The sequence below is a fragment of the Conger conger genome, chromosome 2 (assembly GCF_963514075.1).
Source record: "Conger conger chromosome 2, fConCon1.1, whole genome shotgun sequence".
Lineage (NCBI taxonomy): Eukaryota > Metazoa > Chordata > Actinopteri > Anguilliformes > Congridae > Conger > Conger conger.
Window position 1 is genome coordinate 46299721 of NC_083761.1, and position 12533 is coordinate 46312253.

A 12533-nucleotide genomic window follows, 5' to 3' on the forward strand; every position below is an offset into this window, starting at 1 on the left:
ACAAGGTTGTCCTCCGACGCCGCTCTGCGCACTCAGCAGCAGTCTGCAGCGCGAAAAGAGGGCACCTGTTTCGGAGGAGAACGCCGGATACATCAGTTCGCTCATAGATTAACCCAAGTACAATTCGACATCCCGGACCGGGATGGGAAAATAGGTAGCCTCCAGCGCCGGAATGTGTGGGAAATAAATACAAAACCTATCTAATATACTGAAATGGGTGTATTAAATAGTTTAAAACGAACATGAAAAGAATCTGATTTGATGGTAGGCTAGCTACTGGATGTAGTGTAAGGGGAGGTCAACTTCTTAACATGCCTGATCAAGATGCGCCACCTTATGTTCATAAGAGAAAGTAGCCTTCCTTGTGCGGGTGGAGTGTGTTTCACTTTCTGTTCTTTGAAAATGTCGGTTGAAGTGTAGTGCACTGGGCACCTGCGTACGAGGAAATAAAAAGGTAATTTGTTTCAAGCGATATACTGTCCATTTACATATAGTTAAATGTGTGACGTACTGACGGAGACATAAGGTAACTGCTTTTTTGTTTAATCAAATGTATTTTTCTCTTGCTAATAATGACTGATAGTAGTGAAACTCATGCTTGTTACGTATACATTCACAAAACTATTCGACTATTATAGGCGTCAAAATACTAAAATACAGTATAGACACTTTACGTTATCATTTAATCTATTTCTTTACTGCAACAGTTATAGCTAGGCCACACCATAGACTCATACAGTATCTTGTTGATATCGCGTTCTCCATAGAGACGAGGCTATTTAGGCTACTTCAGCTGATTTCGTTGTTTTGAAATTGCCTTTTGATGCAATATCGCGTATATTACCATTAAACTGAAGTTTTAAATACATCAGAGTAGCCCACCAATTGGGAGTCAAGAGTCTGAGGCTTAATAAGTGTAAATTAAGTGACAACCACATAGAGCAGTTATAGCCTAATCACAGACATAACTCCGGGAGCATTTTATTAGGCATTTTTTAGACTTAAGTCTTCTGCTGCTGTAGCCTATCCATTTGGAGGTTTGACGCATTGTGTGTTCAGCGATGCTCTTCTGCACACCACTGTTGAAATGCATTGTTATTTGCGTTACTGTCCCCTTCCTGTCAGCTTCGACCCATCTGGTTAATCTCCTCAAATCTCTCTCAATAAGAACTGCTGCTCACAGGATGTTCGCACCATCCTCTGCAAACTCTAGAGACTGTTATGCATGAAAATCCCAGGAGATCAGTAGTTTCTGAGATACTCAAACCACCCTGTCTGGCACCAACAATCATTCTACAGTCAAAGTCACTTAGATCACTTTTTTTCCCCATTCTGACATTTGTCTGAATAGTAAACAAACATCTTCACCACGTCTGCATGCTTTTAAGCATATAGTTTCTGCCACGCCATTGGCTGATTAAATATTTGCATAATATTTGCATTAACAAGCTGGTGCACAGGTCTACCTAATAAAGTGATCACTGAGTGTACAAAAATAAAAATTACTATTAAGCCAGAATTAAAATTTGGTTCAGAACTATTCCATATAAAAACATATTATTGATACAAATAATATATCCCCACAATGTGTACTGTGGCAAAAAGCATCAACATCAGGTATCTGTGGGGGCTTCAAAGTGGATTGTTTTAATGACCTTATTTGCTTTCAACATGGAGAAGAAAGCGGAGGACAAGATGGAGCGAGAGGGTCGAACTGTGATTGTGTGTGGGGTGCCAACTGACATTGATGAGAAACGATTGACAGACAAGCTCTGCATCCACTTCCTGAGGAAAAGGCATGGAGGAGGGGAGATCTCCTCCGTCACTCTGCCCAAGTCTATGCAAGGCTGCGCTCTCATCACCTTTGAAGACAGTGAAGGTCAGTGAAGGACAGGAACGTTCATAGACTGAATAATTTGACTGAAAATGGACTGGGGAGTGGGGTACAGTCGGAGTAGTGACAATAGAATGTTTATTAATTGAAAATAAGTAGGTGGTAAGTTATGGTGTCAATTTTGCCAATGCAAAAATCCTGGTACGAACACAAACACAGCTGTTCAAAGTGCAGATGAGGATTTTGATGTGGAATAAACATACAGTTGTGTTTACTGCCAGATACCCAGTCTTACTGTTAATTAAGTCATTTGTCAATAGGTACCCCTGGTTTAAATATCTGTTACAATGAATCTGAATGTGATCGAAAGCAAACCTGTAAAGAGTTAAACATGGGACCTTTTTGCTCATTTCATAGTAAGATTGCTTTTCATTTTCATTTTTTACTGTTTATAAATTATATATAAAAAAGGGAAAGGGCCCTGTGCAAAAGTTTGGGAACCCTTTTGGACTATTCTTTGCTACTTTTTAAAAAGATTATTAGTAAGGCCCAGACCCAGGTGATGTACTCATCAGGGCTTCAATGAGTCAGGTGAGTAAAATTCCAGGGCTGAACTTTTTATTCTGAAGTAACTCCATGCCTTCTAAAGTACCCAACTGCAGTGGATGTTCTGCCTGGTCTTAAGAAGGAGAAGGCTACATACTCTCTCTCAATGTTTCAAATGACCTATTTCCACTTTCAGAAACAGTATTAGATAAATGGAAGATAAATGGAACAGTTGAAGTCAAGGCATCGCTGTACAAATTGTAATCTTGCCTTCGATTCATACTACTGATGAGTGGATTGCATCTTGTGGTGTAGCCTCTATATTGCTGCTCTCTAAGTCTTCTTCAAACAGTTGGTTGAGATGCCTTTACCTCTGCCCTTTGATGATTGTTTGTGATGTCACTGAGGTTTTGGGGTTTTTCTTCACAGCTCTCACAATATTTCTGTCATCAACTGCTGTTGTTTTTCTTGGTCGACCTGTTTGATGTCTATTGCTCAGTATGCCAGTGGTTTCTTTCTTTTTCAGGACAATCCAAGTTGTTGTACAAGCTATCCCCAATGCGTGTGCAATAGCTCTGATCGATTTCATCTCTTTTCTAAGCTTCAAAATGGCTTGCTTTTTTCCCAAAGACAGTTCTCTGGTCTTCATGTTGGTGTATCGTTTCTAACACAAATGCAGTCTTCACAAGCAAAACCCAAAGCTACAAGCAAAAAGCAAGTGTAGACATTCAGGACTAATTATTGTTTAACCAAGCACTCTTAACAGGACACATCTGGGCAACAAGAAACACCTGTCAGTCACATGTTCCAATACTTTTGCTCACTGAATAATTGGGTGGTCTGATACAAATGATGATATGTTCTAAGTTGTTTAACAAATTTAGATAAAAATTAAAGCTGAAATCTCATGTACATCTTTTGACCTCAAACTCAATTGTTTTCAGTTTATAGCAAAAACAAAGGAATTGTCCTTGCTGTTCCAATACTTTTGGAAGGGACTGTACATCCATATCAGGTGATGCATGTAGGAATCACATCCCTTTTTATACATTTTAGCGGTGTATTCAATCGCTTCCTTAGTGCAGGCTCTTTTAGGTACTTCTAAATAACCTGTTTTCTATTGCAACTTACTGGTGGTTTGCATCTTGCAGCTCAGCCTCTGTAAATCTGTTTGAAGTCTTCTGTTAAGAGTAGTCACTGCCTGCCATCTACGCCTGCCTCCTGTTTGTTTGTTTTTTTTGTTTGTTTTTTTCTTAATTATGGTGAGAATTCTTCGGTCATCAACTACAGTCTTGGGACTTCCACTGCCTAACAGCCTCTTTGCAAATACTGAGCTCACCAGTGCTCTGTTTCTTCTTAATGACATTCCACACTGTTTATTTTTGAAAGCCAATTTTTTTGCCTATGTCTGTGTGGTTTTTTTCCTTATTTTTCAGCCTCATAATGGCTTCCTTGACTTTCATTGGCACAACTCTGGGCCTCATGTTGACGAACGGAAACAGACAAATAGACTCCAAAGGCAATCAAAACCCCCATATACATATGTTTATTACATATAGGGTGGCCTGTAGCGTAGTGGTTAAGGTACATGACTGGGACCCACAAGCTTGGTGGCTCGATCTCCAGTGTAGCCACAATGAGATTGTTGGGCCCTTGAGCAAGGCCCTTCACCCTGCATTGCTCCAGGGGAGGATTGTCTCCTGCTTAGTCTAATCAACTGTAAGTCACTCTGGATAAAAGCGTCAGCCAAATGACATGACAAGTAATGTTATACCTGCATTAAGGCAGCTATTGAATACATCTAATTATTCATAAGGAGCTAAGAAACCAACAGTCCAATAACCTTTGGTCCTCAAAAATGGGGGAACTATGTATAAAAATTTGATTCCTACATGTATTTTCTAATACATATGGACTGCACTGTGTGTTCTCTGAAGACTGTGATGTGTAAAGCTAAGAGGAACACACATAATGTGCAGCAAAATGAGGGGGGTCACTGTGTGTGATGACTGGGGCTAATCGTTTTCGGAGTCTATTTTGTATTCGAAAAACCTGGGAATTTTTTGGGTTCAAATGGAAAAATATGACATTTGAAAATAATAATGCAAATTTCCAAGATAAATCTGTTACTTTAATTGTAAACATTGTCCTTTCTTTTAACCGTAGGCTTTGTTAATGGAACTGCACATTTAATTAAATTCTCACTGTGACATACTGTATGACTTTGTCATAATAAGGACAAAGTCATTCTAATACGAAATACTTAGGAATCCTGTTTTATCCCTTAAGCCATATGGCCTGAGTGCTTTTATTTACATTCAATCATTTTTTACAGTGAAAGCAGTAAAACTAACTGTTCTATTTGTATTTTATTTTACAATACCATTGTTTTAGTAACAATGGTTCCTTATTTTATAATATGTGCAGTGACAAAACAAGCATGGGAGGACCTCAACTTTGATGCATTTTAGAACTTTGGGCTAAAATTGGTTTTATTTTCACGTTGTTCATTTTTCCTGCTGGAGAAAATTCAAGTTGCTCGAGAGAATTGTTGAAGTGCTGTTAAAATTTAAAAATTGTTCAATTGTTTGAGTCATTATATGTGTCTTGCAGTGTCTCAGAGAGTGATCCAATATGGGAAGCACATTTTATGTGTGGATGACAAGAAGTTTGAACTTACTGTGAGTTTGTTCTGCAAAGAAGTGGACCCAGATGAGGTATGGAGGCCAAAGAGTAAAACATTTCAGTTGTACATTTCAGTTGTACATCTTACATCTTCAGTAACATATTTTCCTCTGTCACCCTTTTCATCCAGGTCTTCCTGTGCCTTGCTGTGACTGTAGACTATAATCGACTGCCCATGGGAAAGCTGGCTTTGTCTAGCTTACAGCAGAGCTTCCCTGATGTGCAGTTCAGCTTCATGCCAGAGGAAGAATCATGTAATATAAAAGGCCGCTACTCTGAGGTTCAGGTCCTGATCAGCCATCTTTTAAACCTGATTGAACCACAGGCCTCTGTAGCTACCCGTCCGCCAGAAGGCACAAAAGATAGAGTGGATGCCCTCTTGCCAAGAGAGAAGAATGGTTCTACCAGTGGACCAGTTTACCATTCCAAAAGCAATGAGAGACAAAAGGACAGTGGGTATGTGGGACAAGCTTTAAGACAGGATCTGAAAAGTTCAGACTACTCTGAAAGGAGTCACCACTCTGACCAAGCTCTGGAGAACAACAGAGGAGTGGAGGATGGTGCAGCCTCCCTGCTGCAAGAGGCTCCGCTTGAGGAATATATCCTGGTCATGGACTCAGACATTTACCGATACCTGCAGCAACACTGTGGAGAGGACTACCAGCAGATCTTGAGCCAACACAAGGTAGAAGCAGTGGACCTCTGCACCCAGGATATCACCACTGTCTTCCTGCAGGCAAAAACAGGTTATCCAGGTCAGGAGGTGAAGCGGCTGCAGCGGGTACACGAGGATCTGGGATGGCTATACCAACAGACTGAGGCCCAGCTGCGGAAAGAGCAGCTACCTAAAGGAGGTATCTCCACCGAGGATCTCCAGCAGGCCTTTAAGGCCCTGCAGCAGAGACTGCCAAAAATACTGCTGAGTAATGACAAAATGAACATCTACATTGTGGGAAGTGGCAGCGATGTCTCTGAGGCTAAGCAGTTCTTCTTGGACTTGCAAGGTACAGAGGGTGGATCAACGCTGGGAAGAGCTGGCTATACCAGACCTTTAATTTCCAATGAGAGCAACTCCCTGTTTCTGCCTTCTTCATCAGCTTCCACCCCTGTCTCCACAGGCTCAATAATTGATTCTAGGGAAGCGGATACAGTGCATAAGCCCTATAGAAAACCCAAAATTGAAGCAGGCAAGGAGTACAAACTAGCTGCTAGGTTCATGGAAACAGGGAGTAAGCCTACTGGGAAAAATGAGATGGGGTTTTTCATGGGAGACACAACAGCACCAGGGGATACACAGAAGGACTTATTATTTGCAACATCTAAGAAGACGTCAGACAGTGGGTGCAGGCTGGGCACTGGGCCAATGTTAGGGTCAGGAAGTCTTGACGTTAGGGAATACAGTCTAAAGGATAACCAAGGACAAAATCAGACTGGGAATGACTTGCTCTTTGGGAGGCCTGGCCCTCAACTCACCACCTCCAAGGAGGGCAAATACTTGTCAAATGTGGTGTCTACAAGTGCTCTGCTGCCCAGTAAACCCATGCAGTTTAGTAACACACAGAGCACTGCGCAACATATGGAATATGGAAACAAAGTGGCCCAGACTGCTGAGATCCCATCGTCAGGGCTGACAAGTCAATCCAAGCTGAGACGGACTAACAGCTTCTCTGGCAAGGTCAGGGCCACACAGGATTTGAAGGATAGCACCACTCGTGAGGGCAGTCAAGAGAAGACTAACAGATCTAAAACCAGCAGCTCCAGAAACAGCATTGCTGACACACTGGAAGTCTATAGTGTAGAGGTAGTGGTTCCTCCAACTATTTGGATGTACATGAAGGCCTGTTACAGGGCTGAGATTGCGAACCTGACCACTGGCTTACATGTGAAGGAATGCAAATCAGAAAGTAGCGTCACTGTCTACCTGAGGGGGGCAGACACCCCAACAGTAGGTCTCTGCCAGCGGGAGCTAAGGAATCTGATTTCCAAAGTCACAGCAGACTTTAGGACACAAGAGTTGTCAATGGCAGAGCTGGGAGTGACCAACCCTAAGGATGCAACGCTAGAGCTGAGATGCATGGAGTTGCGGAATAAGTTTGAGAAAATAATGATTCTCCCTTTGAGTGAGAATATCTTCATCATAGGGCCCTATCAGCTGTGTGAGCAGGTTATGACAAAACTGATAGAAGTCTTCCACAATGGCACACAGAGAAAGAAGGAGATGGAGGAGAATCTAGATGGCTCCTCTCCCAACTCTCTCTTATTTCAAAACAAACCACAAATACCCCCAGAGACTGCCTCAGGAGGCCACAACCTCTTAAAAGATGACATAACCAAAACCACGGGCCTCATGTCAGTAGATAGCCCACAATATAGCAGAAACTCACAAATGGACAGTGAGCTGGAGTTCAGCAACAGAAGCAAAGACTACCTTCAGGAGAAAGACTCCAGCCAGAAGGAAGTGAAACAAGACTTTGGAACAACAATGGAAGGGGGGAACCAATCAGCAGAACAGAAAGATCCAGGGTTCAAACATTTGAAGTGGAATATGAGCAGGGAAAACTTTCAATTTGACACATCACTGACCCAACCAACCGAAGCAGCCTGGAGAGTCCCTGTTCCAAAAGACAGCGGATCAACATCTTTGCCAAATTTTGGTTATACGATTGATACAAAGAGCAACCCAAAACTCCACAACATTACCACACAAGAGAGACATATTTCCCCAGGCCCAGATGGGTTAGAGATCCCAGAGGGAAAAGATCCCAAAGACCAGAGTGCCAGTTTGTCTGGGAAAATGCCAGGCAAAAACAAGACCCAAGAAGATAGCCTATCATGTCCATGTGGGACCAGCAGGAGCTCCATATCAAGAATGGCATGTGGAAACACTTACTGCCCACAGTGTGTTTGTGACCATGCCTCCTGTAAGGTCTGCCCCAAAGCTGAGAATGTCAGGGGCATCAAGGGCACCATGAGTGTCGCTGAGCTGAACATGAGCCTTTCTGGGCACCTCAAGGATACGACTCTGAAGCTGACCTACAGCATTCCTGATGGCATTCAAGGGGTAATTATTTTCTAGCCTATGGTTTCATTCCTGGTACTTGATGGAGTTTGCCCTGTTTCTGTCTGAAACATTATTAATTGAAGTTAATATTCTTTTGTCATTTGGATTGGGCAGGATAAATAGAAGTTAATCATGGATGGTTGAATGACATGGTAGAATTTGGATATAGGGAAGATATTTTCAGTTTGCTGTTTGATGGCAGAACAAATTTAACAAACCTTTGTCTTCTATGTAATCACTTTAGGAAGACCACCCCAACCCTGGAGCTACATTCAAAGGGGGTGTGTTTGAAGCTTTTCTGCCACTCAACAGGCAGACACGTAGGCTGCTGCCACTGCTAAAGAGGGCATTCAATGAGGGTCTGACCTTCACTATCACAGAAGGCAACCAGGGGGAAAGGGTGATCTGGGGCATCCCACACAAGACTAAGATGGAAGGAGGGAAGTCTGTGTGAGTCTCTAAAGACAGTTATATGTATGCATTCTCTCTTGGCAGAGAAGGAATGGGAATCTGCTTTCAATCCAAAGGATTAGAAACACCCATGATAAATTATTGATCTAGAAACATATATAAAATATCTAAGACTTTGACTGTCTTGCATTGGTGCTGTGCTTGTACTAACTGTGCCATCTTCTGTCCCAGGAATGGTTACCCAGACTCAGCCTATCTCAGCCGCTTGACTAAAGCACTGGAACTCCTGGGCATTGAAGAAGATAAAGATCATGCAAAAGTTCAAGACAAGATCAAAAGTTAAACTCGGTTGCAGTCACCTTGCTCAAATTGTACAGTACAGTTTTATATTGCATGTAATCATAAAATAAATAGGAATCCTTTTTTCTGTGACAGTAAAAAAGTCTATATTCTCTGCACTTACTAGTCATTGCAAGTCATTAGCTTGCTACTATTTATCCTATACTACTAGTTCAAGGAACAGTTATTTGTCAAATTAATTAATGTAAAAAGCTTAATATGTAATTACAAAATGGTGATTTGAATGGTGGTTGCTCTCATCATCCCCGGATCCCTCATGAACTTGGATGTCTTGTTGAAGCTACTCTTTCTAGTTTTGATAAATAATGAATATCTCTTGATTTTATGTGGTGTCAGTTATGGGGGGGCTAACTAATCTCTTTCACACAAGTTTTTGTTTTATTTTGGGAAATTATTTCAAATATTATGACAGAACGTACAGGCACCTTTGAATTGATTATTTTAGTGTGGGCAAAAATCAGCTGCCTGCATCAGATTGTTTTGTTGAATAAATTAAAATACTGTTTAAAGTGAACATTTGGGAATCATGACTTCTCATAATTTTACAGATGATTACATACAACTTGATATAAGAACATATTCAATCATTAGAACAGACCATTTAGCCCAGTTTGTAAATATATTCTACAAGAATTCAACGGCAGATGGAAGACAATGGCATTTAAATACAAATCAAAATCGCAAGAGATAAGGTGAAGTATAGCTTGTCATGCATTTATTCACCAATTTATGTGTACTTGTGTGACTGTATGCTACAAGTGCTAGGTATCACCCCTTTTTTTGACACAAGCTTGAAAATAACATACCCAAAATAAAATGGTTACTATTCTTAGCTTTTTTCTGACCTTTGTCTAGGCAGTTTTCCAAAAAGGACATTTGGAGACTCCTAAAGGACACATGGAAACGAAATAATAATATGGCTCTCAAGAGGTGTAAAATACTGCATTTTGATTACTAAACTATACAACACTTTTTTTATCCTGAAACAAAAGTGTTTTCCCCAGGTGATGACAGGTGCCCTGCAAGGACACAGTCAGCCTTGGCACAATTTAGATTTCATACCAGAGCATGGGGTCTATTCAGAACATGGTCTTAACAAGTCAAGCTTAATTTTAAGTATGGGGGAAATACTTTGAATCATTATATCTTTTTGGAATATTAGGGTGTAACCCCCCTTGTAACTCCTGTATTCCTCCCAATGATGGCCAAAATGTACTGCATTAATATATTGCTTTTATCCAAAGCACTTTACAATTGATGGCTCATTCGCCCATTCACACTCACACTCACACACCAATGGCGATAGGCTGCCATACAAGGTACCAATCAGCTCATCAGGACCAATTTGGGGTTAGGTGTCTTGCTCAGGGACACTTCAACACACCCAAGGAGGGGATCGAACCAGCAACCTTCTGATTGCCGGACAACCACTCTCATTTCTTGAGCTAATGTGACCCCCAAAATGTCGAATAAATGCTTTTTAAAAATGTATTTTGCAACACACATTTACTTGGGCTGGAACATATTCAAGTTTAATGATTAAAGATTAGTCTAAAGATTAATTAATATGATCCCTATCTGAGAAAAAATATTTCATAAAAAGTTTGAAAAGAGCTTTGTTTTTTTTAGCAGATATAATTTGAAGGGCAAATATTGTCTCTGATGTTGTGGTGGTACATAGCCTGGCCTTCAGTGAGAAGACAGTAAAAACAATGTCAGTGGGCTGAAGGATGTGATGAAAGAGCAACCCATTTCACACATGCAGCCTTATCCTGAAATGTTACAGAACTGCAGTATTTGGAGGTCAAGTCTGAATGAGAGCTGGATCATGTTATTTCCTGCTTTCTGGGGCTTTAACCACCTCCCAAAAAAACCCCCCAAAAAAACCGTCAAACAAAAAGAACCAGAAATCATTTCGGCCACGGGTCAGAGCAATCTTAAATTTAAGCAAAATAACTTTTTGAACAGGTCCCATCATATCTGGCGTAAAGCAAAAACAACATTTTGCAGTAAGAACATCATAGCAAAAGTCAAACATCGTGATATTAATGGGATGCCTTTTGGATGCCAGGCACTTTTGTTGTTTTCGTTATGTACTCCAGCAAACAAACATTGAAATACAACAATCCATATTGAATGAACCATGCAGAAATTACAGCCCTATTTACATAGTCTCCCGAATTTTAGGGGACCAAAAGTAAATGGACAAATCAACACAAACTGAAATAATGTCATCATATGCTATATTTAATCGCAAATCATTTGCAATCAATGACTGCCTGAAGTCTATGACCCGTAGACATCACCAGATGCTGGGTATCATCCCAGGTGATGCTCTGCCAGGCCTGTACTGCAGCACGCTTGTTTGTTTCTGGGGCTATTTGCCTTCAGTCTGGTCTTCAGCAAGTGAAATGCATGCTCAATTGGATTTGAGGTCAGGTGATTGATTTGAACTGTCAAGAACATTCCCCTTTTTGGCCCAATAAAACTGCTTGGTTGCTTTGGCTGTATGTTTTGGATCATTGTCCTGCCGCATGATGAAGCTTTGTCCAATCAGTTTTGATGCATTTGCTTGGATTTGAGCCGACAATATGTTTCTGTATACTTCTGCATACATCCTGGTGCTGCTGTCAGCAGTGGCATTACATTACATTAATGGCATTTGGCAGATGTTCTTATCCAGAGTGACATACAGTTGATTAGGCTAAGCAGGAGCAATGCAGGGTTAAGGGCTTTGCTCAAGGGCCCAACGGCTGCGCGAATCTTATTGTGGCTACACTGGGATTCGAACCACCGACCTTGCAGGTCCCAGTCATATACCTTAACCTCTACACTACAGGCCGCCCTATGTGCATCATCAGTGAACACAAGTGAGCCAGTCCCAGTGTTCCATAGAAACTATCACTCTTTCCATCACTCTGGTAAAGGTTGATTGTTTGATATGGATGTAATCCATAGATCTAAAGATTCCCCAAATTCCCTCAAAATTTAAAAAACTTTCCTGGAACTTGTGTGGCGTAAAGCCATAATATAGTATTGGATCAAATTAAACCTGTTAATTAATAAGATAAAACAAATAAAAATGAAATAAAATGAAAGAATGGATAATGATAATAGGATAATTGGAAAACTTAATATTGCTGCCATAAATAAATAAAAAGCAATGTGGCTGGGGTGGCAAAGCTGGCAACAAATGTTTGACCCAACTACGGTTTATGCTGGCTGACATGTTTATGAGTGCAGGACTTATCCTCCCATTACAATCAGGCAGATTTTGGGCAGGAGGCCAGTCTTGGAAGCAAGGACTATTGCTGGCTGAATTGAAGTAGAATTGAAAGAATCTCAAGGGGTTTGATTGGACAGGGGGAACAAGTTACTCCTGACTTGAGGAGGAGAGCAGGGGGCAGGACACAGACTATGCAGTTTCCATTTTTGTTTCTTGAGAGCTGTGGCCAAAATGAATTGATATCATACATTCTTATGAAGAAATAATAAAATGTACAATGTACAGTAACAATGGCTTCAAGTAATTGTCGCTTGAATGAGGAATCCTAAAATGAATAGATTCATCTTTCACTTTACATGTTCTTTACTGGAAACATTACAAACTGTTTGAACCCCCGCTCCATTATATGG

The 12533-nt window shown here is 40.9% G+C and overlaps 1 protein-coding gene across 2 annotated transcripts; it reads left to right on the top strand.

Moving 5' to 3' along the window:
* The first annotated feature begins 386 nt into the window (after positions 1–386).
* Positions 387–9411, top strand: LOC133122398 (uncharacterized). Of its 2 annotated transcripts, none has more exons than XM_061232355.1 (6): positions 387–454; positions 1681–1879; positions 4994–5097; positions 5196–8126; positions 8371–8576; positions 8769–9411. In XM_061232355.1, exons 2-6 carry the CDS (start codon positions 1696–1698, stop codon positions 8878–8880), a joined length of 3537 nt encoding a protein of 1178 aa, XP_061088339.1. In that variant the 5' UTR covers positions 387–454; positions 1681–1695; the 3' UTR covers positions 8881–9411. The 2 variants fall into 2 exon arrangements, with proteins under 2 accessions (XP_061088339.1, XP_061088340.1); XM_061232356.1 differs by lacking the exon at positions 387–454 and adding an exon at positions 508–526.
* The last annotated feature ends 3122 nt before the right edge of the window (positions 9412–12533 follow it).

Bases quoted from the DNA above. Each gene is read 5' to 3' on its own strand.
- LOC133122398 (XM_061232355.1), top strand. From the start codon at position 1,696: ATGGAGCGAGAGGGTCGAACTGTGATTGTGTGTGGGGTGCCAACTGAC. The intron at 5,098-5,195 runs GTATGGAGGCCA...CTTTTCATCCAG, and splicing joins AAGAAGTGGACCCAGATGAG to GTCTTCCTGTGCCTTGCTGT. The intron at 8,127-8,370 runs GTAATTATTTTC...TAATCACTTTAG, and splicing joins TTCCTGATGGCATTCAAGGG to GAAGACCACCCCAACCCTGG.